Source organism: Somniosus microcephalus, chromosome 5, assembly GCF_052327205.1.
Source record: "Somniosus microcephalus isolate GS21.2 chromosome 5, FLI_Smic_1.0, whole genome shotgun sequence".
Classification (NCBI taxonomy): Eukaryota; Metazoa; Chordata; class Chondrichthyes; order Squaliformes; family Somniosidae; genus Somniosus; species Somniosus microcephalus.
The window spans coordinates 42440183-42466313 of NC_140991.1; the positions used below are offsets into that span (position 1 = coordinate 42440183).

General features: G+C 46.2%; 1 protein-coding gene across 1 annotated transcript in view; it reads right to left on the reverse strand.

Moving 5' to 3' along the window:
• Positions 1–25780, reverse strand: part of vipr2 (vasoactive intestinal peptide receptor 2) — a 298909-nt gene extending 273129 nt beyond the window's left edge. Inside the window, exons 1-2 of the mRNA XM_085987570.1 lie at positions 25349–25780; positions 23440–23545 (exon numbers count right to left, since the gene is read on the reverse strand). Coding sequence (XP_085843696.1) covers positions 23440–23545; positions 25349–25399 — 157 coding nt within the window. The 5' untranslated portion in view covers positions 25400–25780. The remainder of the gene's footprint in view (positions 1–23439; positions 23546–25348) is intronic.
• Positions 25781–26131: the final 351 nt, after the last annotated feature.

A 26131-nucleotide genomic window follows, 5' to 3' on the forward strand; every position in this document is an offset into this window, starting at 1 on the left:
CCTCGCTATTTACCACCCTACCAATTTTTGTATCATCCGCGAACTTACTGATCATACCCTTTACATTCATATCCAAGTCATTAATGTAGAACACAAACAGCAAGGGACCCAGCACCGATCCCTGTGGTACCCCACTGGCCACAGGCTTCCAGTCACAAAAACAACCTTCGACCAACACCCTCTGCCTTCTGCCACTAAGCCAGTTTTGTATCCAATGTGCCAAGGCACCCTGGATTCCACGGGCTCTTACCTTCTTGACCAGTCTCCTGTGCGGGACTTTATCGAAGGCCTTACTGAAATCCATGTATACCACATCCACTGCGTTACCCTCATCCACACACCTAGTCACCCCCTCAAAAAATTCAATCAAATTAGTCAGACATGATCTTCCCTTGACAAAGCCATGTTGACTATCCCTGATTAATCCTTGCCTCTCCAAGTGGAGACAAATTTTGTCCCTCAGGATTTTTTCCAATAATTTTCCTACCACTGATGTTAGGCTCACTGGCCTGTAGTTCCCCGGTTTTTCCCTACTACCCTTCTTGAATAATGGTACTACATTAGCGGTTCTCCAGTCCTCTGGCACATCCCCTGTGGCCAGAGAGGTCCTGAATATATGTGTTAGAGCCCCCGCAATCTCCTCCTTTGCCTCACACAGCAGCCTGGGATACATTTCATCCAGGCCTGGGGATTTATCCATTTTTAGGCCAGCTAAAACCGCCAATACCTCCTCCCTCTCGATGTTAATATGTTCGAGCATATCACAGTCCCCCCGCCCTATTTCTATGTCTACATCGTCCTTCTCCATAGTGAAAACAGATGCAAAAAATTCATTTAGAACCCCTCCTACATCTTCCGGCTCCACACACAGATTGCCACTTTTGTCCCTAATGGGCCCTATTTTTTCCCTAGTTATCCTCTTACCCTTAATATACTTATAAAACATCTTCGGATTTTCCTTTATTTTGCTCGCCAGTGTTATTTCATGGCCCCTCCTTGATCTCCTAATTTCTTTTATAAGTATCCCCCTGCACTTTTTGTACTCCTCTTGGGCTTCCTCCGTCTTTAGCCTTTTGTATCTACCAAAAGCCCTCCTTTTTTTCCTAATCCATTCTCGTATATCCCCTGACATCCATGGTTCCCTGTGGTTTTTGGAACCACTCTTGACCTTTACGGGAACATGTTGCCATTGTATGATCTCAATCTCCCTTCTGAAAGCCTCCCATTGCTCCGATGCGGATTTTCCTACAAGTAGCTGATCCCAGTCCATTTTGGCCAGATCCTGCCTTATCCTATTAAAATCGGCCTTCCCCCAATTTAGAACCTTTATTTCCGGCCCATCCCTGTCCTTTTCCATGACCACCTTAAATCTTACCATATTATGGTCACTATCACCAAAGTGCTCACCTACTAGCACTTTTTCCACTTGGCCGGCCACATTCCCTAGAATTAGGTCCAGTACTGCCCCCTCTCTTGTAGGACTTTCTACATGCTGGCTCAAAAAGCTCTCCTGGATGCACTTTAAGAATTCTACACCCTCTGAGCCTTTCACACTCTGACTATCCCAGTTAATATTGGGGAAGTTGCAATCCCCCATTATTATTACCCTATTATTTGCACATTTCTCTGAGATTTGCCTACATATCTGTTCCTCTATCTCCCCCTGACTGTTTGGAGGCCTATAGTACACTCCCAGCAAAGTGCTTGCCCCCTTTTTGTTTTTAAGCTCCACCCATATGGCCTCATTAGAGGACCCTGCTAATATATCATCCCTCCTTACTGCAGTAATTGACTCCTTAATTAATATTGCGACACCCCCTCCTCTTATACCTCCCCCTCTGTCTCGCCTGAAGATTCTGTACCCCGGAATATTGAGCTGCCAGTCTTGCCCCTCCCTCAACCATGTCTCCGTGATAGCAACAATATCATACTCCCATGTGTTTATCAACACCTTCAGTTCATCCACCTTATTTGCAAGACTCCTTGCATTAAAATAGATGCCATCCAGCCTTGCCCTTATATATTTGCCCTGTCTACCAAGCTGACTTGTTTTTTCTCTATAATTGGCAGCACATCCCCCCCTATTTCAGCTCCCCTCTGTATCCCATCCCCCTGCCAAGTTAGTTTAAACCCCCCCCAACAGTGCTAGCAAACCTCCCCGCAAGGATATTTGTCCCGCTCTGGTTCAGGTGCAACCCGTCCGACTTGTACAAGTCCCACCTTTCCCAGAAGCAGGCCCAGTGATCCAGGAAAGTGAAACCCTCCCCCCTACACCAACTCTTTAGCCACGCATTCATCTGCTCTATCCTCCCATTCCTATACTTACTAGCACGTGGCACTGGGAGTAATCCAGAGATTACAACCTTTGAGGTCCTGCTCTTTAATCTGTTACCTAGCTCCCTAAATTCTTGATGCAGGACCTCATCCCTCTTTTTACCTATGTCGTTGGTACCAATGTGGACCACGACCACTGGCTGTTCACCCTCCCCCTCCAGAATGCCCTGCAGCCGTTCAGTGACATCCTTGACCCTGGCACCAGGGAGGCAACAAACCATCCTGGATTCACGTCTACGGCCACAGAAACGCCTATCTGTTCCCCTTACTATAGAATCCCCTACCACTATTGCTCTCCCACTCTTTTTCCCCCCTTCCTGGGCAGCAGGAGCACCCCCAGTGCCAGGAAGTTGGCTGCTGCTGCCTTCCCCTGGTGAGTCATCCCCCTCAACAGTATCCAAAGCGGTATACTTGTTTGAAAGGGGGATGTCCGCAGGGGTTCCCTGCACTACCTGCCTGCCTTTGTTGCTCCACCTGATGGTCACCCCCTGTGCTGCCCTACCCTGAGGCGTGAACAACTCGCTAAACGTGCTATCCACGAGCCTCTCAGCATCGCGCATGCTCCAAAATTCATCCACCCGCAGCTCGAGCGCCGCAATGCGGTCTACAAGTAGCTGCAGCTGGATGCATTTCCCGCACACATGGTCGTCAGGGACACTGGCAGCGTCCCTGATTTCCCACATGGAGCAAGAGGAGCAGAACACGGGTCTGAGCTCTCCTGCCATGACTTACTCCTTTAATTAATTAAAAAATTTATTCAATACCCCAGTTACAGGTATACTCTAGGGCGCTTTATTTACCAACTGTCCCCGCTACACCAGAGACCCTAGAAATTTAACACCACAGAAGTCAAGCTTGTATTGAAAAGAGAGAAATACTCACCAACCAATCACTTACCTGCTCCCTGGTGACGTCACACTCTGATTACTTTTTACCTCACTCCTCTGCTGTTGATTTGGTGTGCCTCGCAACTGCCGCCGGTTTTTAAGCCGGGCTCCTCCTCGCTGCTCCCTGCTGCTCCGAGTGGTCGGGCCTCGCAACTGCCGCCGGTTTTTAAGCCGGGCTCCTCCTCGCTGCTCCCCGCTGCTCCGAGTGGTCGGGCCTCACAACTGCCGCCGGTTTTTAAGCCGGGCTCCTCCTCGCTGCTCCCCGCTGCTCCGAGTGGTCGGGCCTCGCAACTGCCGCCGGTTTTTAAGCCGGGCTCCTCCTCGCTGCTCCCCGCTGCTCCGAGTGGTCGGGCCTCGCAACTGCCGCCGGTTTTTAAGCCGGGCTCCTCCTCGCTGCTCCCCGCTGCTCCGAGTGGTCGGGCCTCGCAACTGCCGCCGGTTTTTAAGCCGGGCTCCTCCTCGCTGCTCCCTGCTGCTCCGAGTGGTCGGGCCTCGCAACTGCCGCCGGTTTTTAAGCCGGGCTCCTCCTCGCTGCTCCCCGCTGCTCCGATTGGTCGGGCCTCGCAACTGCCGCCGGTTTTTAAGCCGGGCTCCTCCTCGCTGCTCCCCGCTGCTCCGAGTGGTCGGGCCTCGCAACTGCCGCCGGTTTTTAAGCCGGGCTCCTCCTCGCTGCTCCCCGCTGCTCCGAGTGGTCGGGCCTCGCAACTGCCGCCGGTTTTTAAGCCGGGCTCCTCCTCGCTGCTCCCTGCTGCTCCGAGTGGTCGGGCCTCGCAACTGCCGCCGGTTTTTAAGCCGGGCTCCACCTCGCTGCTCCCTGCTGCTCCGAGTGGTCGGGCCTCGCAACTGCCGCCGGTTTTTAAGCCGGGCTCCTCCTCGCTGCTCCCTGCTGCTCCGAGTGATGGTGTGGTGGAGGTGGAAGTAAGTGGTCTTTGTGGTCACCTCCTGGTGTATATACACGAGAGAGAGAGAGAGAGAGAGAGAGAGAGGAGAAAGGGACAGAAACCGCTTCAGTACAGGCTGATAAATACTGCTTACGTGACTCGGACTCGGCAACATTTCCGGTTACTGAGGTGTTGTTTTCGGAGTATTAATTTTGCCAGTTAATAGAGAATTCCTGATATTTAAATGAGAGTTTCCTGTACTGGCAAACATAATATGGTAGATTTTAGGAGTGCTACATAAGAACATAAGATGTAGGAGCAGGAGTAGGTCATTTGGCCCCTCGAGCCTGCTCCGCCATTCAATAAGATCATGGCTGATCTGATCTTGGCCTCAACTCCACTTCCCTGCCCTCTCCCCATAACCCTTCACTCCCTTACCTTTACAAATATACTGTTGTTGTGCAGGCCTGCGAGAATCCAGCATATTTTATAACTATTAAAATGCATGCTACGTAATATATATACCAATGTGTTGTAAGCAAAAAACATTGTAACAAAAATTGAAAAATAAATGTTCATGTAACTGTGCAGCATAACTTTATTTTGGCTGCTGAAATCTCACAGCTCTGCAATTCAGCTGAGGGAATGATTCTATCATAATACTATCCAGTATGTTCTCAGTTACTCTTATACCCCACCTCCAGCATCTCGGGATCAGAGACACAGCTATAATTGCTTTTACACCAGGAGACTACAGCTAATGGTAAACGCAATGCCCTCCCACTGCTTGGCATCAATGGTACCCTTAACAATGCCACTGTGCTGAGTGCATGCACGGAAAATGGGCTTCCATACTTCCGATTGGTATCCTGTGGATTTACAGGGAGCGGCGCTGTGAAGTTAGTCTAACTCCTAACTCCCTAAACCAGTGAAGCAAAAGTATATTCATGATCGTGTAGGGGGTGGTGTGGTTGGCGCGTGCGCCCAGTCAGTTATGCCCCTGACTGTTTGTGAGCGGTTCAAATCACTCCCACGCCCCTGGGTTCTAGACACTGGACTTAGGTACAGGCGGTGATACAGAAAAGACTCGAGTAGACAGGTGGTTTGGATGTGAGAAAACCAAGATTTTATTGAAATAGAAATTACCACAAACTTATGAGAAGTTACTAGTATAAAATTACAGGCAAATACAAAATAGCTATACTTATACAGGGAATGGGGAACACACGGCACATCGAGGGAAAACAAACTATCTTAACAATCCCCTTATCCTTATCCCATCCCTTATACCTAACTAGAGTAAGCAATGAGGGGCCAGAATTCATGCTCACCAATCCAAAGATAAAAGCCAACTGTTAACGAGTGCGAGTTTTGAAGTCTGGTTTCTGGTCCTTCTAGGTACCCGTCGCCATGTGGTCTTCAGGGGCGCGGTGCTGGATCTGCTACTGCGACACACCTTCTCCCCTCTGCTGCCGTCGTCGTCTCGTCGCGATGGGTTCTCCTCTTCTTCTCCCTCGGGCGGTCGTTGGCGGCACTGTCGTGCCTGCAGGGCAGTTGGCAGTTTTAACTGCCTAGATTTTCCTACCCAAGCTTAAGAACACCAGTCTATTCGTCATGGCGTGGCCACCTGCGTTTTCGCAGTGTTCAACGAGATACTTGTCTTCCCAAGCGCCAGCTTCTAACTAGGCGCTTGGTTTACTTATCGATGCGTTTTTTGCTGCCCTACTCTGCCCTTATCGAGTTATTATCGTCTTCTTCGTCTCCACTCATCTCGTCTCGCCGGACTACTATACAAGTCCTGGGCTACCTGCTCGACTTCGTCTCGCCCCTTTCTGCGGCCTGGGCGTCCTGGATGGCTATGGACTGGGGTCTCGTTCCCCTTCCTTACAGTTGGTATGGTGTAACTGGCTACTGAAAATCTGCTCCGGGAAGAGAACCCGCCACGAGGCCAGCGCACGAGTATGAGCGGCAGCCCACGAGGCCGGAGCCACGAGAGCAGAGAGCAGAGTCAAGAGCAAGAGCAAGAGAGAGAGATTGCTACCCGGAGCCTTCAGTTATACTCCTTACGAAAACCCTTATCTGCGCGCCAAATCAGGTTAGTTCATTGTCCCAATCTTGGCAGGCTAGTTTAAATAATTGTAGTAATCTAAACTAACTGTTTTTAGATGGCCGTTGATCGCACCTAATGGCCTGATGTCTGAGCTGTATTGTTATTAATGCATCTTAATTGGCCTGCCCAGCCTCGATGGCTTCCTTAAGCTGTTTCCGATTATTTATGCAAACAACTTGATGGCCTCAAGTATAGGCCTAACTGGTTTTGGTCTGTCTGCAATTTGGCTTAATGCATAATTCAGAGTCCTGCTGTCTGCTTTTCAAAAATACAAAAGTCTTTCTTCACAGAAATTGCAGCTTTGGTTTCGAATTCCCCAAAAGCTGCTTGTGCCACAGAGTCCAAGCTTTTAAAATCTTGCAGGCTTTTGGCCACGAGGTGCGGACGCCATCTTTGGGTACCCTTTCTAAAAATGTCCATGCAGGGCCCCTTTTATCAATAATAACCTTTGGGGAAATGTGGAAATTATGCGAATCTTACAATCGTCACAATTTTAGATATCAGCTGTTAAAAACATTCAATATTTTGTCATTAACTTCTCTCCAATTGTTTCCACCGATAACCAATGGATAACATCTTTAAAAGGTTTGTGCCTTGTTAATGTTTGGTAACAGGAGTAAGGATGTCTTACTACAGTTGTACAGGGCCTTGGTGAGACCACACCTGGAGTAGTGTGTGCAGTTTTGGTCTCCTTACCTAATAAAGGATATACTTGCCATAGAGGGAGTGCAGCGAAGGTTCACCAGACTGATTCCTGGGATGGCAGGACTGTCGTATGAGGAGAGATTGGGTCGACTAGGCCTGTATTCACTAGAGTTTAGAAGTATGAGAGGGGACCTCATTGAAACGTATAAAATTCTGACAGGGCTAGACAGACTGGATGCAGGAAGGATGTTTCCCCTGGCTGGGGTTTCTAGAATGAGGGGTCACAGTCTCAGGGTAAGGGGTAGGAGATTTAAGACTGAGATGAGGAGAAATTTCTTCACTCAGAGGGTGGTGAACCTGTGGAATTCTCTACCACAGAAGGCTGTGGTGGCCAAGTCACTGAATATATTTAAGAAGGAGATAGATAGATTTCTAGACACAAAAGGCATCAACGGGTATGGAGAGAGAGCGGGAATATGGTATTGAGATAGAGGATCAGCCATGATCATATTGAATGGTGGAGCAGGCTCGAAGGGCCGAATGGCCCACTCCTGCTCCTATTTTTCTATGTTTCTATTAAAGAAAGGCTTCACTGCCTCACAGCTACTATAGCTATCAAGGAGCTCAGTGTTAACTTTGGCTCATATTAATGGCAATTAAAGTAAAAGGTTAGCATGCCTCAGCATAGTGTTGCAGACACTTAACGTTAAATAAATGTAATATTTTTACACAACGATTCCCATGATCACTGTGCTGTCTCATGCTATGACATTAGGTATTGAGTTAGCTACATTCACATCATCGCTGTCATCATTTGTGGATATTGAACAGGCTAATGTCAAAGCAGCACGGGCCTGGAGCTAGTTTAGTTGCTTCAGTTGCTTGGTTGCTGGGAGTCAGATTTAGTATCAGGCAAGGACTTGGTGTACTGAGGAGTACAATGTGTTGTGCTGGGAATTATGGGCTGTGAATTGGAATGCTTTTTCAGGGAAACATACAATGAAATAAAGGGGGAAAAAATGAGAACAGCAACTTTTACATTAATTTACATATTAGGTTGAGTCGCTGCATGTTGCATCCACACAGTATTATTTTCTGGATGATATATTGATACGAGCAGTTTATTAGCAAAGATATGCACCTGCTCACAGACCTTCAAACCTGAGGGAGATTTTATGAGGGGTGAAACTCAGCCAAGTGTCAAAGGTGTGAGGTGTTGCCACATTTAGTATCAAAAGCTGCTTTTAGCCCCCAAAAGTATTTGATTGGCACTTGTCCATCATTTATTCCCACATTACAACAATGACGCCACTTCAAAAGTACTTCATTGGCTGTAAAGCGCTTTGAGACATCCGGTGGCTGTGAAAGGTGCTATAGAAATGCAAGTTTTGCTTTCTTATTCCATTTGATGGAAGATATGCAGCAAACTCAATGTTATATATGTGTGTGCCAGTTTCAACATGCATAGAAGAAGCACGTATTGGAGTAGAGGGTTGGAAAATCCTTCAACTAGCGGAAGCTCACTGAGGTGGAGGAATTGATGGGAGTCAGAGCAAGAAAATCTCACTGTACCAACGGCACTTTCTTACTTGCTCAGGTAAGTTGTACCTCCTCAGAGGGTATAGGAATTGAACGTGGGCTGATGGGGTCAGGTTTGGAGGGATGTTTATGAAGCATTTTCAAGTGTTAGCTTGTAGTTCATTCAGGCTAAGAGCGTATCTGACACACAGCTCTGATGAGGTGGAATCTGTATGGGTAGAATTGAGAAATACTAAGGGGAAAAAAACATTAGTGGGAGTGGTATATAGACCTCCAAACAGTAAGGCGGAGGTTGGGGATGGCATCAAAAGGGAAATTAAAGAAGCGTGCAATAAGGGCACGGCAGTCATCATGGGTGACTTTAATCTACATATAGATTGGGCTAACCAAATTAGTAACAATACTGTGGAGGAGGAATTCCTGGAGTGTTTACGGGATGGTTTCCTGGACCAATATGTCGAGGAACCAACCAGAGATCAGGCCATCTTAGACTGGGTATTATGTAATGAGAAAGGATTAATTAGCAATCTTGTTGTACGAGGCCCCTTGGGTCGGAGTGATCATAATATGATCGAATTCTTCATTAAGATGGAGAATGAAGTAGTTGACTCAGAAACTAGGGTCCTCAATTTAAATAAAGGAAACTACGATGGTCTGAGGAGCGAGTTGGGTAGGATTGATTGGGGAATGGCACTCAAAGGGTTGACGGTGGATAGGCAATGGCAAACATTCAAAGACCGAATGGATGAACTACAGAAGTTGTTCATCCCAGTTTGGCATAAAAATAAAACAAAAAAGGTGACTCAACCATGGCTAACAAGGGAAATTAGGGATAGCATAAGATCCAAGGAGAGGACATACAAATTGGCCAGAAAAAGCAATAATCCTGAGGATTGGGAGCAGTTTAGGATTCAACAAAGGAGGACAAAGGGATTAATTAAGAAAGGGAAAATAGAATATGAGAGTAAGCTTTCACGGAACATAAAAACTGACTGTAAAAGCTTTTATAGATATGTAAAGAGAAAAAGATTGGTGAAGTCAAGCGTAGGTCCCTTGCAGTCAGAATCGGGGGAATTTATAATGGGGAGCAAAGGAATGGTGACCAACTAAATACATATTTTGGTTCTGTCTTCACAAAGGAGGACACAAATAACCTCCCAGAAATACCACGGAACATAGGGTCTGAAGAAAGAGTGGAACTGAAAGAAATCAGTATTTGTAGGGAAATGATGTTAGGAAAATTGATGGGACTGAAGGCCGATAAATCCCCAGGGCCTGATAATCTACATCCCAGGGTACTTAAGGAAGTGGCCCTAGAAATAGTAGATGCATTGCTGGTCATCTTCCAGAACTCGATAGACTCTGGAACAGTACCCATGGATTGGAGGGTAGCTAATGTTACCCCACTATTCAAAAAAGGTGGCAGAGAAAAAGCGGGGAAGTATAGACCGGTAAGCCTGACATCGGTAGTGGGGAAAATGCTAGAGTCCATTATAGAAGATGTAATAGCAGAGCACTTGGAAAGCAGTGACAGGATCGGACAAAGTCAACATGGATTTACAAAAGGTAAATTATGCTTGACTAATCTACTGGAATTTTTTGAGGATGTAACTGGGAAAATAGATAAGGAAGAACCAGTGTATGTGGTGTATTTGGACTTTCAGAAGGCTTTCGATAAGGTCCCGCATAAGAGGTTAGCGTGCAAAATTAAGGCACATGAGATTGGGGGCAAGGTATTGACTTGGATAGAGAACTGGTTGGCGGACAGAAAGCAAAGAGTTGGAATAAACGGGTCATTTTCCGAGTGGCAGGCAGTGACTAGTGGGGTACTGCAAGGATCGGTCCTAGGACCCCAGCTGTTCACAATATATACTAATGATCTGGACGAGGGAATTGGATGTAATATCTCCAAATTTGCAGACGACACAAAGCTGGGTGGGAGGGTATGCTGTGAGGAGGATGTCATGAAACTCCCGTACGATTTGGACAGGTTGGGTGATTGGGCAGAAACATGGCAAATGCACTATAATGTGGATAAATGTGAGGTTATCCACTTTGGTGGCAAAAACAGGAAGGCAGATTATTATTTGAATGGCAATAGATTAGGAGAAGGGGAAGTGCAAAGGGACCTGTGTGTTCTTGTGCACCAGTCGCTGAAGGTAAGCATGCAGGTGCAGCAGGCGGTTAAGAAGGCAAATGGTATGTTGGCCTTCGTAGCAAGAGGGTTTGAGTACAAGAACAAGGATGTCTTGCTGCAGTTGTACAGGGCCTTGGTGAGACCGCACCTTGAGTATTGTGTGCAGTTTTGGTCACCTTACCTGAGGAAGGACGTTCTTGCCATGGAGGGAGTGCAGCGAAGATTCACCAGGCTGATACCTGGGATGGCAGGAATGACGTACGAGGAGAGATTGTGTCAATTGGGCTTATACTCACTGGAGTTTAGAAGATTGAGAGGGGATCTCATCGAAACCTATAAAATTCTGTCAGGTCTGGACAGACTAGATGCAGAAAGGATATTTCTGATGGCCGGGGAGTCCAGAACCAGGGGTCATAGTCTAAGGATAAGGGGTAAGCCATTTAGGATTGAAATGAGGAGGAATTTCTTCACCCAGAGAGTGGTGAACCTGTGAAATTCTCTGCCACAGAGGGCGGTGGAGGCCAGTTCATTAAATATATTCAAGAAAGATTTGGATATATTTCTTGAGGCTAAAGGGATCAAGGGATATGGGAGTAGGCAGGGACAGGGTACTGAATTTGGATGATCAGCCATGATCTCATTGAATGGCGGAGCAGGCTTGAAGGGCCGAATGGCCTGCTCCTGCTCCTATCTTCTATGTTTCTATGTTTCTACAGCGGGCTACTGAAAATTGAACCTTTCCAAAAGCTGACCTGCTGGAGAGGGTGGTAAGTGTCACTGAATGCTTAGGGGTAAAGGAGGAGAGAACATGAGGCAGGAGAATTGATTAGAATACAGACTTTCTGAGACTGTGGATGTAATGGGTGAACCCAAGCAGTTAATAACTTCAAATAATTTAAGGGCTGGTCATTGGGGGTTTATTTTGTGGAAAGGAGGGATGTTCAACTTCATTTTGTTAGGGTGAAAATTATATAGCTTAAAGCAGCAACATAAAGAGTTAAAGAATGAACTTGTAAATAAGAAACAATGGCACAAGACAAAACAAACTCAGCTTAAGACGGGGCAGGAATTAACTGTTTGTGTCTGCTCCCATTAAAACCATTCTGCTTGACATTATTGTTGAACAGTTATTGAATGTGGGAAACACTAAATATTTCACAATTATTCAGTGGTGCAGCCTTCTGCAAACTATTTGCTGGAAGCCCTTTGGATGTATTGATGAGTTACAGTAATTGGTAACTGCAAAACTGCCCATTTTGTAATTAACCGCCCAAAGTTCTAGAAGGTTCCATATCATTCCTGTGAGGACAGGGGAGTTGTTGCTGAGGGAGCGTGATTGGTTGAAGACACCTGTGTGTAATATTTTGCTATAATGTATAAAAGAAGTTTTAATACCTTGTTGCTGGGGGAACGTGATTGGATGAGGACAAGAGAATTGTTGCTGGGGGAACATAATTGGATGAACACATTTGTGTGAAGTTTCAATATCTTGTTGCTGGGGGAATGTGATTGGATGAGGACAAGAGAATTGTTGCCGGGGGAACATAATTGGGTGAACACATTTGTGTGTAGTGTTTTGCCTGTATAAAAGAAGTTTGATATCACTGTAACGGTGAGAAGGTGACCACTAGACCGCGGGGTCTAAGGCTCTTCTCCCAGAACGTTCTGTTAATAAACTGTGTACTTTTACTTTAAGACAGACTCGAGTGAATCTATTTTTCACCAACAATTGGCGTAGTCAGCAGGATGCTCTGGAACTGAAAGACCGCCCGCACCAGTGAACCCGGACGAGAAGTCAAATTTTGACCGTCCAGAAGTTGAGTCATCTTGGGAGGCGGAGGAACAGTGCCGTAGCATCACGAATCAAGTAAAAGTCTGCAAGAGGTAGGAGAACACAGTTGTATGGTGTGAATTATATGAAATAGGGAACACTGTGTTGCGATAAAAGTCATGAAGGAATGAATGGTACTTGACTGATCGACACAGACAAGGAGGATACCTGTCTCATCAATCCTAGCCTGAGCCGGAATTAAGACAGCAATTGGGCCCCACGTGATGGCCAGGATTAAGTAGGCTGAGAGACTCAAAAGTATCCTAGGATCGTGAGGTCGAGGACTATATATGTGTCTGACTGTGTAAGAAGGAAGTGAACATAGGAGAAAGGGTAAGAGTAGGTCCAAATTGAGATGCAAACGCCAAAATTGTCTAACCAGAAATTATTTCAGGAGTCGCAGACCAGCCCGAATAGAGGAACTCAGCCGAAGGTAAGTCTGAAGTTGGACTAGTTATGGCATCGGGGAAAGAAATAGAGGGGGAACCCCCTGGGTCTCTCGCGAGGTTCGATGCAGATGACCGGAAGGGTATGGTAGACAAGATGTGGAAGGACGAGTGGGACCCATTTCAGACGCCAGACGCTCAGAGGGAGTGGTGGGATAAACAGAAACAAAAAAGAGGCAAAAAGGCGGGAGTCATTTTGGTAAATCAATTAGTATCAATGATACAAAAGAATAGCGAATTGCGCTGTAGATTGATGAGGCATTGAGAAAGGATAGAAGTATTGGAACAGGAAAATGAGTTCCTGGAAAAATGGAACACAATGGAAAGATGGATATAGGATGGACAGGTCAGAACTTTGGATTGAAATAAATGTGGGACAATGCGCCGCAGGAAGGGGGGTTGAGGAAAGGCCCCCACCTTACAACAAGGCGGAAGCCACTGCACCACTAGAGGAACTTGTTTACTTAAGTGTATAAATATGCTGCAATTGCTGATGATTTTCGGAGTTGCTAGCCTAGCCCTTGACTAGGCACGCTCCCCTTGTGCACAAGTAAAATAAACTAACAATCTGACGGTACTGCTTGTGTGATAGAGTCTTACTCGGAGTCGAGATTTCGACAGTATTACTTGGAGGGTCCACTGAGATCGCTTACTACTTGCCGGTGAGTAAACGGACAAAAACACGGTGACTCTCTAAGGAAGGACCCTAACTGGCCAGTTATCGGGGATATTTTAGTCACTAAAGGGGCCCTTCCTTGGACGGCGTGCGAGTGTAGTCTGTTTGTCTCGGCAGGAGTACTGCGATCTATAAGACTCATTTCAGGGTTGAGTTGAAATTTTCGTAATCACTTCCTCTTTCAGCTTGACGGTAAGAGACAGATTCCGAAAACTCGAACCCTGGAACAGGCCGGGCAGATTGTATAAGGGGAAGGTAAGAAAGACGTCGTCAGGTTAAGAAGGTCCCTGTTTCTTGTGTAATGGAAACAATCACCCTTGTGTGATAGGGAAAAATAAGAAGGGACGTGATCCTTGTTTGATAGGATCGATCCTTGTGTGATAGGATCTTAAAGTTGTTCAGTTGCTGTGTTATGGACTCAGTCTGTAGGGGCGTACAACGCAGACTGAGAATTGACTATATGTTTAGTTAGAGCATAAGGATTATGATCTGTATACCCCTTTGGGTTTTCCCAGTTTTTATTATCTTCGTAATATTATTATGTGCGTATTTTTGTGCGTCAATTGTCTGTGAGCTCGTAGGAAGACATTACAGGGAACTCAATAAGGGAGGTTGTGTCTCAGAAACACTTAAATTGGTGGAGAGTAAACAGTGATCGGTTGATCGACACACCCATGGTCCGTGTCCAACAGTATCTCACACACCCAGACTGAGCCCGAATTAAGAGCCCAAATGGGTCACGTGACGGCCAGGTGAAGTGGGCGTAGAGAACTCGGTTGGAACGGAAGGATTGTGATACCGAATACCTGTGATAACCTCAACCATTAAGAATGGGTGCTGGAGCAAGCAAAATACCAGAAAAAGGCACACCAGCCTGTTATATGCTCCAGAATTGTGGTCAGACATCAATAAATGACTTACCAAAATGGGTAAAATGGACCAAAAAGGGAAATAGGCCATTTCCACCAGATGGTACATTTAACCTCGACAGGATAACGTGTCTCGAGGAGTGCCTCTTAAATAGAGACCCAGGGAGGAGTGGTAAGAAGAAGGTGAATTGGTCAGCATTTGGGGACTGGAAACGAGAAGCTGAGAAAAGACGTGAGCGAAGTATCGAGGCTAGTAATGCAGGCCGTAGTAAGAAAAAAAAAGCAAGTCAGGAAGGTCTTGGGGTTGTTTAATTACAGCAGGAATTTCAACCCAAACTTTGCAGCAATAGCAGAGCCAATTCAGAGACTGGTAAAAGGAGGGAACCCCGGTAATGCCGGGATTGACTGGGGACCTGAGCAGGAGAGCGCATATGGGGATTTGAAACAAGCCTTAATGGCGGCCCCCGGGCTGGGATTACCCGATATGGAGAAACCCTTCCATCTCCACTGTGAGAATGAGGGAGGATTCTACGCAGCAGTGGTGACGCAGCAACATGGGGACAGAAGACGCCCAGTAGCGTATTATTCTACGCAACAGTCACCAGTTGTGGCAGGACTATCACGGTGTGTGGCGGCACTGGATTGTGCGGCTATGGTCAGTGTCCAACATGCGCAGAGCGCATTGGGAGGTGGTCCTGATTCCCCAAGACAAGTCAGTTTTGATTGTCCGTGATACAGGGGAAAACCCGGCGGAAGGTATGTCGGGGGCAGGCGACCCCCATAGATGTGCTGACGTAGACGATGAAGTAGGGGAAGGAAAAATACGAGATGAACCGTTGGAAGGAGCACAAGTCACCTTGTACATTGATGGGTCTAGAAAGTACATTGAGGGGGCCCCACATACAGGATGGGCGGTGGTCAATGGGCAGTTGAAAACCGAGGCGTCAGGACGACTCGATGGTGGGTTATCGGCGCAGGTAGTGGAGATAGTAGCTTTAACAAAGGCGTTGGAATTGGCAAAGGGGAAAACAGCCAATATATATACAGATAGTAGATATGCCTTCGGAGTAGTACACGATTATATGACCGCTTGGGGGAGAAGGGGGTTTCTGACAGCTGGGGGGGGATTCCGTCAAACATGAGGAATGGATAAAGGCTCTCTTGGAAGCCGCAGAGGCTCCCTTACAAGCAGCCGTGGTAAAAATAAAGGCACACCAGAAGGTGGAAAGCCCAGAGCAAAAAGGGAATCAGGCTGCAGATTTAGCAGCAAGACAAGCCCTTGAACAAGAACTAGTTGAGGAGAGAGTGTCAAGCGTCCAGGTAGAACACATAGACATCAGTGAGTTGCACAAAGATGTCTCTGAAGGAGAAAGACAAGAGTGGCATCACGCAGGGGGCAGGCCAGATTCCGGGGGAATCTGGCGAAAGGATGGAAAGGTGGTGGCTCCAACATGTATCTGACAGATACTCCTGGAATTGCACCACAGGGATACCCACACAGGAAGGGGAGCAATGATTGAGTTATTAAGTAAAGAATGGTGGTGGCCGGGTTTGGGAAAGGACGCAGCAAAGTACTGTCAACGGTGCCTGAGGTGTGCACAGTATAACCCAGGGCGACTGATAAAGATACGATTAGCCCACCAACCCCGACCACGGGGGCCATGGGAAAATATACAGATAGACTTCACAGGTCCACTTCCCACATCCAGGGGACGAAAATATTGTTTGGTAATCATAGATCAATTCACCAGATGGGTTGAGGCGTTTGCGACTCGGGATTGTACAGCCACCACTGTAACTAAAACCATGGCAGAAGAAGTAATTCCCAGATGGGGAGTGCCAGTACAGATCGATTCCGACCAAGGGACACATTTTACAGGAGCTGTAGTGAAAAAGATATGTGAATGGATAGGAATAAAACAAAAATTCCACATCCCCTATCATCCCCAAAGTTCCGGGATGGTGGAACGAATGAATCGAACGACGGGCTTATCCCCATACGAATTAATGACGGGAAGGGCAATGCGGCTTTCCCATGGAATAATAACTGGTGGGGAAGAGGTAGGCCCCCTCAAGGACAAAATCCGTAGATGCGTATTGGAATTAAGTGACCAGTTGAAAGAAATGAGGCAACAAACTCGGCATCGGCAGGAGGAAAAGGACAAAGATTTGGAGTTAACTGCGCTCCCGTACATTCCTCCGGCGGGGACTAAGGTAATGGTTAAAAATCTACCTGAGAAACCCGGATTTGCACCAAAGTGGTCAGGGCCATACCAAATTCTAATTAGTGGGGATACGTGTGCTTGCATTGATATGAAGGGCATGGGATGATGGAAGCACTGGACGCAGTTGAAAGTCTATGACCCTTCATCAGCTTAGCAATGGCTACACCAGAACAGATACCCTTTACAGATAGCGAAGAATATATCAGGCAATACAAAGAATGGGAATGGATGATAGTACAAACATTGGTATGGATAATATGTATTATCCTAATGGGATACACCTTGGGGCGCATCCTGAAGTACGTATGGGAACAATCCTGCTGACCCCAACTAGCCCCAAGGCGGGAGGAAGTCCAAATGGTTATGTTCAAGGACTTAAGCTAATGATGATATTTTATTCATCCCCACAGGAGAATAGAATCTACAAGCAACAAGCAGTTAGGGTTGGCGATATAGCCTTTGGGAAGTTGTTAACATAAAGTGATAAGAATTGTTCGATGTTAATGCAAGCGTAATGCGTGCGTGATTTCCAGTTCTTGTTAAAAAAAAAGGGGACAACTGTTGTAATAATGGAAAAAGGGATACTGCTGTTATGTGCGTGTGTAGTGGGTGCCTGCCTAATTGTTATGATGAGACAGGTCCCTGGACCAGAGAATGATAACAAGCGACGTAGAGAACTGAAGGTGAATAAATTTTTGTATATGTCCCACAAATATGCTACGGAAAACAATAAGGAAGGAGGTTGTTGGGTATGTACCCAAATCCCTATCCACTCTAAAGGAGTGATTCCTCTTAGACCTGTCCCACTTAATCTGTCAGAAGTAGTAGAGTGGTATATATACCAGAATGGCACACGCCAATCCCCCAGGATGATAAGAGTTGCGTCTGTGGTAAAAGACGGAAAGAGAGAGGCATCCTCTACTTTGTCATTTTACCCCATATCTGCAGAGCCCTGGGAAGCGGGGGGATATTATATGAATACCTTCGAAGGGTGGTACCAACCAGGGTACGACCGCTCCCAACAGCCTCCTTTCCTCACCCTCACCAAGGCCACAGGTATGGGAAGGCTACCGGGGACAATATGTTTAGTAAGGAATTTGACTGGGGGAATATTAGTAGGCACTAGTCAGTGCGCGTATAATTTTGCAGTAACTGGTACTGCTGATGGGTTTCCCCTTTATACGTTCTCTCAGTATTATGGTTGTACACTGGAAGTCCCATACGCCAACCAGACAGGTACTTTCAACTACTCCCTGGTATCTGCAGGGTTTGATATTGATAAAACCACCTCGTACAATGGGACATGCTTTGTGGCCACAATGCATACCCCTGGTTGCCACGGGGCTGGACAGGATCATGTTACCTGGCATATGTGGTGCCATACATTTATCACTTGCCCTCTCTAGCAAATCATTATCATTATCGATCCAAAAGAGCTATTACTGAAACAGAATGATTCTTTGCTATCCTATTCCCCGGGTATGGAACAGCCAGGGCAATAAAAGAAATTCGGCCTGTAGCCTCGATTCTTGAGGAAGTAGCCAATGATATGGCTGAGTCACTGAGTAAAATTAACACCGAGATGGTGGCAATACGCACAGTTGCCTTACAGAATAGAATGGCTCTAGATTATCTGCTAGCGGAGAAGGGTGAAACATGTGCCCTGATAGGATCTGAGTGTTGCACATACATTCCTGACAGTTCAGAAAATATAACTAATTTGGTCGAACATATTCGGAAGGAGGTGGGAAAACTTAAGACAACCACCTGAATCGACTCTGTGGAATTGGACAACCGGGTGGTTGCGATCAATCGGACCCTCATTGTTACATGGATTGATGTTGGTCTTTGTTATAATAATCCTAATGTACTGTGAATTCTTAGCGATAAAATGTTGTTGTGCCCAATTGGCAAAAGATGCTGTACCTGCCGCACCAGTCGGACAGGAGTATTGTAACGTTCGAGAGAGAGCTTTGTTTATTTAGGAGTACAAACAGTTAGATGGAAAATGCTTATGCGCAGGTAACGTTTGTATGAATATTTGTATAAGAAATGTCTTAGAGATAGAGTAGGGTTCAACCAGTGGTTATGGCATAAGGCACAAGAAGAAACAGATAAACAGATGAAGGAGGAAACACGGACAAAAGAAAAGGAGAAAATGGATATCAAAGAGAAGGACGTGTTTTTGACACATCAGATAAGAATGAAGGATCAAAATGGACAATAGCCAATAATGGCATAAAGGAATCATCAAGAGTGTCATAAACAATTGCGATCGTTGTTGGATTTCGTAAACGGATAACAAGGAGCTGCATGCCGCCATTTTTACCCTGGTACATTGGTTCCCAGGACAAATCAAGTTTTGATCAGGGACCAACAGGAGGGACTGTTAGGGTGAAAATTATATAGCTTAAAGCAGCAACATAAAGAGTTAAAGAATGTATTGTAAGAAGTGAACTTGTAAATAAGAAACAATGGCACAAGACAAAACAAACTCAGCTTAAGACAGGGCAGGAAATAACTGTTTGTTTCTGCTCCCATTAAAACCATTCTGCTTGACATTATTCACAGAATCACAGAATCACAGAAACCCCACAGTGCAGATAGAGGCCATTTCGGCCCATCGAGCCTGCACCGACACATACCCCACCCTATCCCCGTAACCCCACATATTGTAATCCCCCTAACACTAATGGTCAATTGTTGAACAGTTATTGAATGTGGGAAACACTAAATATTTCACAATTATTCAGTGGTGCAGCCTTCTGCAAACTATTTGCTGGAAGCCCTTTGGATGTATTGATGAGTTACAGTACTATAATTGGTAGCTGCAAAACTGCCCGTTTTGTAATTAACTGCCCAAAGTTCTAGAAGGTTCCATATCATTCCTGTGAGGACAGGGGAGTTGTTGCTGAGGGAGCGTGATTGGTTGAAGACACCTGTGTGTAATATTTTGCTATAATGTATAAAAGAAGTTTTAATACCTTGTTGCTGGGGGAACGTGATTGGATGAGGACAAGAGAATTGTTGCTGGGGGAACATAATTGGATGAACACATTTGTGTGAAGTTTCAATATCTTGTTGCTGGGGGAACATGATTGGATGAGGACAAGAGAATTGTTGCTGGGGGAACATAATTGGGTGAACACATTTGTGTGTAGTGTTTTGCCTGTATAAAAGAAGTTTGATATCACTGTAACGGTGAGAAGGTGACCACTAGACCGCGGGGTCTAAGGCTCTTCTCCCTGAATGTTCTGTTAATAAACTGTGTACTTTTACTTTAAGACAGACTCGAGTGAATCTATTTTTCACCAACAATTTAGTAATGAAATAACCTATTAATGTTTTAAAAGGTGGGTTTCGCTCCTGCTTAAGGAATAGAACACACATTTGTCTTTTTTAAATTAACAGAGAATAGCAATATTAACTTTGGACTTGAAATGGTCTTATTTAATGACAATGAATTTGTTAAAAAAATTTCCGTAAAGATTTACAGAACTCAGGAACAGAAGAGTCACAGTACATCCTTGCAGTTGGATTGGCTTTAAAGGCCTTGCATTATCCATCACACTCTGTAGGGTTGTGGCTGTACCAGAGGAGATGGCATTCAAATGACATCACTGCATCAAGAACATAGTGGAAGTCAATGAGATGACATCAATTCTATTTACTATTTCCTTATTTGCACATCAGAAAATAAAACATGTGGATCAAAACAAAAACTGTAGCAACATTCTTGGGACGTAATGGGGTAGTTTTAACCTAACCCACGGGATCGGGTGGAACCTCGTCCAATATTACACTCAATTGACTTTAATGGACAATAAAATTGAACGGGGTGCAAAACTAGTGCTGCACCCGAGTCCATCAGTTTCCCGACGAGCGGGTTAGGTTAAAATTGCCCTCAATTGCTCTGTGACTCTTGGGTTTTCCAAATCTTCATGGAAACAAAAACCTTTAAATTAATCAGTTGTTAAATAATTTGCAAAGCATCTTTAGCTTGACTGAGGTCACCTTCGCATTTTCCACCTCTTTCCAGTTGTTGTTTTTAGAAAATTCATTCTCACTATTAAACCCGCTGACTCCCGTTTGTGCTGTCTTTAGGTTACCTTGACCTATTGTTCCCCTCCCCACTCCCTCTCCACCCCACTTTGTTTCAGTCAGTCCTATATGGAAGCTCCCCCACCTTCCCTCTCTAGTTGTGATCAGGATCTCTACCCAAAACATTAATCTAATCTTTTTCTCTCTTCCTCGAAGGGCTTTTGTTTTTATTTGATTTTAATTTCACTGATTTATTTTCTTGACTTGAGACCCAGCTCCCACCTCTACTGGGTCAAACATTGTAATCTCCTGGTGTCATCGCTGTTTCCCCGATACCTACTCTCATTTGGGCCTGTCTGGACAAGACTGCCAATTGTCACCAAAATAGTTGCTAAATTATGGATTGATTTGGGTTGTGAACTCGTGCTTACTAGCAAATGGATTGCAACAGCATGAAACAGCTTTACTGATGGCTGTCAGAAAGCGACGACTTATCACACCAGCCTAGACACTGCTGCTAAAAATGTAATCTCTACCCCCCTGTATAAAGCAGTACCTTCTGACTGGGGGTTTGAGGTGTATTAAAACACACTCTGTGATTAAAATCCAATACTACTGCTATGTGCTTTATTCAAGGCTGTCTGTTGTAGAATGTTCAGACAGTAATCAGGTAATAATATCACCCCTCCCCCATTCAGTAGGTATAGACATTCTGGGGGGAATTTTAACCCGCCCACGATGAGCGCGAGAGGTTCGGGTGGGGGGTAAATCGTCAAATAAGTGAAACCTGACCTCAACCTGCTGAGAACGTGCCTACTTCTGGTTTAACGGCAGGTTTCGGGTAATCTTGGCAGTCATTTGAATTTAACACTGTCCAGCCAGGTTTCCCAGGACTCGGGAAACGTGGCAGCTAAAGGGAGGTGGGAGCAGCTGGATCCAGCTGGTAAGTACTTTCAGGTAAATACTTTTTAGAGCACTGCTTATGGGCCAGGAGGAGCAGGAGTGCTCCCCACACCCCCACCCCTGCCCCCGGCCCTGCTCCCCCAAGCAAATCTTTAGCCGCAATCGGCCAACCATCCTCCCCTTGAAACTCCCTCCCCATGATCTCCCCCTCCCTCCCAATTGCTGGTTCAACCCCCGCCTTCTGCCTCCCTCTCCGATCTTTCCCTCCCTCACTCCCTCCTCGCTGCTGCACTCCGAGCCCCCTCCCCACGATGTCCTGATCTTTTCCGCTCGCCGGGGACCATCCCCGAAGGTCTCGGCTACCAACTTCTACCGCTGGCTTTCTCGCCCAGCAACAGGCCAGCCTCTAAATCTGGAAACGCAAGTAAAAAAAAAATTATAATGAGGTCCTCCCGTTAAATTCCGTGGGACCTCCTCGTTCCCGGCATTTCTGGGTTTGCCCCCCACCGCCCCCAGAAACATGCGCCCCGCTCCTATGATTCTATAATGTAACTACAGCACTCGAGGAATTCTTAGTCCTGGTGAGGTGGAAACCTTCAAAAAAAATTAAAGCTTCATCACCTTGCGTTTCTTACAGGTTAAAACGGGCCATCTAGTTACCCACCGAATGCCCAGAGTGCACCTCCCCTCACCCGTATATCAGTTCAAGGCACGTGTAGTCTTCAGAGAAAACGCCACTCAAACAAACACCATTTTCAATCCAGTAGGTAACAGTGCAAAATATAGTGAAGGGGAAAGTGTGAGCTGTTTCCCAAACCCTCACCAGGAGCCTGCGGACTGCAGCTATCACAGATTGTGTTTGGTGTTTGACTGTAAACCGAGCATTGTCATAAACATGGTAACATTTTTTTAAATACACAAGTCTATCAACTGGACTTTTTATTCAGCGGCAGGACTCAGTTGCTCACCTACTTTGTTTGTTTTAATTAAAATTGTCAACTCAACCAAAAAAAAAGCAAAGCATATCACAACAGTGACTACACTTCAACAGTACTTCATTGGCTGTAAAACACTTTGACACGTCCTGAGGTTGTCAAAGGCACTATATAAATGCAAGTTCTTTCTTATATTGGCAAATGCTTTTAATTTTTGTTGAAGCTTACACTCTCTGTCATTCATTGAACTTTAGTTCCCTCTCTCTCTATATTTTTTAATGATCATTATTACAGTTTTGGGACAGAGTGTTGAGTTTGAGATGTGCTCTTGTGCAACACTGAAGGGGTTTGGTTTCACTGAACGCTCCTGTGAAGCACCTTGGGATGTTTTACCACGTTGAAAGAAAGACTTGCATTTATATAGTGCCTTTCACGACCACCGTACATCCCAAAGCACTTTACAGCCAATGAAGTGGAGCCACTGTTGTAATGTAAGAAATGCGGCAGCCAATTTGCACACAGCAAACTCCCACAAACAGTAATGTGATAATGACCAGATAAACTGTTTTCGTTGTGTTGTGTTGATTGAGGGATAAACATTGGCCAGGACACCAGGGATAACTCCCCTGCTCTTCTTCGAAATAGCACCATGAGATCTATTACGTCCACTTGAGAGAGCAGACGGGGCCTCGGTTTAACATCTCATTCGAAAGACGGCCCCTCTGACAGTGCAGCACTCCCTCAGCACTGCACTGGAGTGTCAGCCTAGATTTTTGTGCTTACATCTCTGGAGCAGGACTTGAACCCGCAACCTTCTGACTCAGAGGCGAGAGTGCTACCCACTGAGCCATGGCTAACACTGAAGGCACTATGTTGCCGACCGCCCTGGGGTTGATTCAATGGATGCATTGACTGACTCAGTTGCCTCCCCTCCAGTGCCACACGGGCAGTAAAAGTTACACCGGCCCCACTGTCCTCACCTTTCGAGAGATCCGTGCTGTTGGGTTTGTTCAGTCGAGTCAAACAGCGAAACTCCTCCCGCTGCATCTCCAGGTACAGTCGGCATTCGGGGTGGATCCCGCTCACCTGCGGACAGTCACAGGCTTTAATACTTCAACCAGTGGGAGGATAGGCTTCACCTCGCACTCACAACACACGCTGTTTACTGGACACACAATGCCAGGTGCCACCGGCTCACACATCCACTGTTAAACTACTAGGAACAGCGCAGATAGCTTGTTGTGAATGAAAAAAGAAAGGCTTGCATTCATATAGCGCCTTTCATGACCACCGGACATCTCAAAGCACTTTACAGCCAATGAAGCACTTTTGGAGTGTAGTCACTGTTGTAATGTGGGAAACGCGGCAGCCAATTTGTGCACAGCAAGCTCCCACAAACAACAATGTGAAAATGACCAGATAATTTTTTTTTAATGTGGATTGAAGGATAAATATTGGCCAGGGCACCACGGATAACTCCCCTGCTCTTCTTCGGAATAGTGCCACGGGATCTTTTACGTCCACCCGAGAGAGCAGACGGAGCCTCGGCTTATCATCTCATCTGAAAGACGGCACCTCCGACAGTGCAGCATTCCCTCAGCACTGCACTGGAGTGTCAGCCTAGATTTATGTGATAATGGATGGGATCAGCTTCACGTGTCGAAAACGTCAAGTTATAAATATTACTATGTAAGTGGTTGAGTTTGAGATGTGCTATTGTGCAACACTGAAGGGGTCTGGTTTTGACTGTACGCTCCTGTGAAGCACCTTGGGATGTTTTAGCACGTTGCAGGCGCTATATAAATGCAGGTTACCGACCGCCCTGGGTTTGATTCGATAGATGCATTGACTGACTCGACTGACTTGCAGCTCAGCGCCTCCCTGCCCACCCAATAACTTTATACCCGGGGTCGAATATTCACACACACCTGGCGGACAGTATTTTAACCAGACAAAAAAGGCGCTAATGTACAACTTCCCTCGGTTACATCCTATTTCTGCATGTCCTCCAAAATATAGAACCAGCGATCGATTGCACCCAGAGAGATGGTAAGATCGGTTTCGTCCGATGAAAGTCCTGACATTGCGATGCTGTTGCTCCCCTCGCCCCGACAGGATCGCACTCGCTCATATTTTTGAACAGTCTCCTTGCTGGCAAAGTCTGAGAAAAATCTCTTTCTTTTCGGCGGCGTGACCAGGCGCTACATAAATGCAAGTTTTCCCCTTTCTTAGAATCTAATAGCAACGCCCGGTGTTGTCAGATTATGAAGGGGCCCAGAACGGAACAGTTCGCAACAGCAGGTGAAAAGGTGACGGGCTCAAGACTTGAATCCGCATCAATAACAATCTGTGTATCGGCCCCCCCGCCTTCAAAGGCAGCCTGGAAACTCAGCCAGTGACCCCCGTCATATTTGCAGCCGGTTTCGACACAGGGCTATCGAATATATATTATGTTCTTTATTAATTGCAACAATGGCATCGAAACTGCAATTAAATTTAATCTGAAATCAGGCAAAATCCGACAAATTTGTAACACTATAAAAGGCAACAGGGATAAAAACCATTTTAAATTGTTAGATGGGAATGTAAGCTAACAGTTACTGTTTGTAATTTCCCCAAACAAGCCCCGTCCCCAAGATTATCCGCAACAGAATTGACAAGATTTAGGCTAAATACAAGAATAAATTGATTAGAGGGGGAGGGGGGAGAGATCGAAAGATTATTTCTTTTTACCAAAGTTGGCTGTGAAATTGACTGCATCGCATTCCAGGTGAAACTTCGCTCACTTTTGAAAGTCAGTATCCAATCTGTCGAAACATCACACATCACACACACACCCCGCGATTTGTGAACAGTACAAGGTACAGAAGATCCTGTCCTGATACTTACAGAAACCAAGGACCAGAAGGTTAAGGAGATTTTAAACAGAATGTCCCTCATGACGACGGCTCGGACAGGTTTCTATAAAGTGTGTACTTTTTCCTGCCGGGAGCACAGTCCGATCACACGGCGCAGACAGATCTCAACATGGAAAGGGGGCAGTTTGTCGACAGCAGTGTCAGTTTCACCTCCCGCCAGCCAGCCGCACGATTGTAAATTTCACTGAAGGCAAATTCAATTCCAAGTGATTCATTCAGGAAAGGTCGCCTGCTCTCTCCCTCTCACTTTCTCTCTCACTTTCTCTGTCTCCCACTCTTTCCCTCCCTCGCTCTCTCTCTCTCCCTTCTTCCCTACTTCTCCATCATTCTCTCTCTCCCCCTCACTCTCTCTTTCCCTCTCCTTCTCCCACTCTCCCTCTTTTTTCCTCCTCTCCCTCACTCCCTCTCTCTCTCTTTCTCTCCCTCCCCTCCCTCCCCCCCTCCCACTCTTTTCCTCCCCTCCCTCCCCCTCCCCTCTCTCACCCCTCTCCCACTCTTTTCCTCCCCTCTCTCTCCCTCACTTTCTCTCCTTCCCTCTCCCACTCTTTTCCTCCCCTCTCTCCCTCCCTCCCTCTTCCACTCTTTTCCTCCCCTCCCTCCCTCTCTCTTCCACTCTCTCCCACTCTCTCCCCCCTCTCCCACTCTCTCCCCCCTCTCCCACTCTCTCCCTCCCTCTCTCCCTCCCCTCTCCCACTCTTTTCTTCCCACTCTCTCCCTTTTTTCCTACCTCTCCCTCACTCCCTCTCCCTTTCTT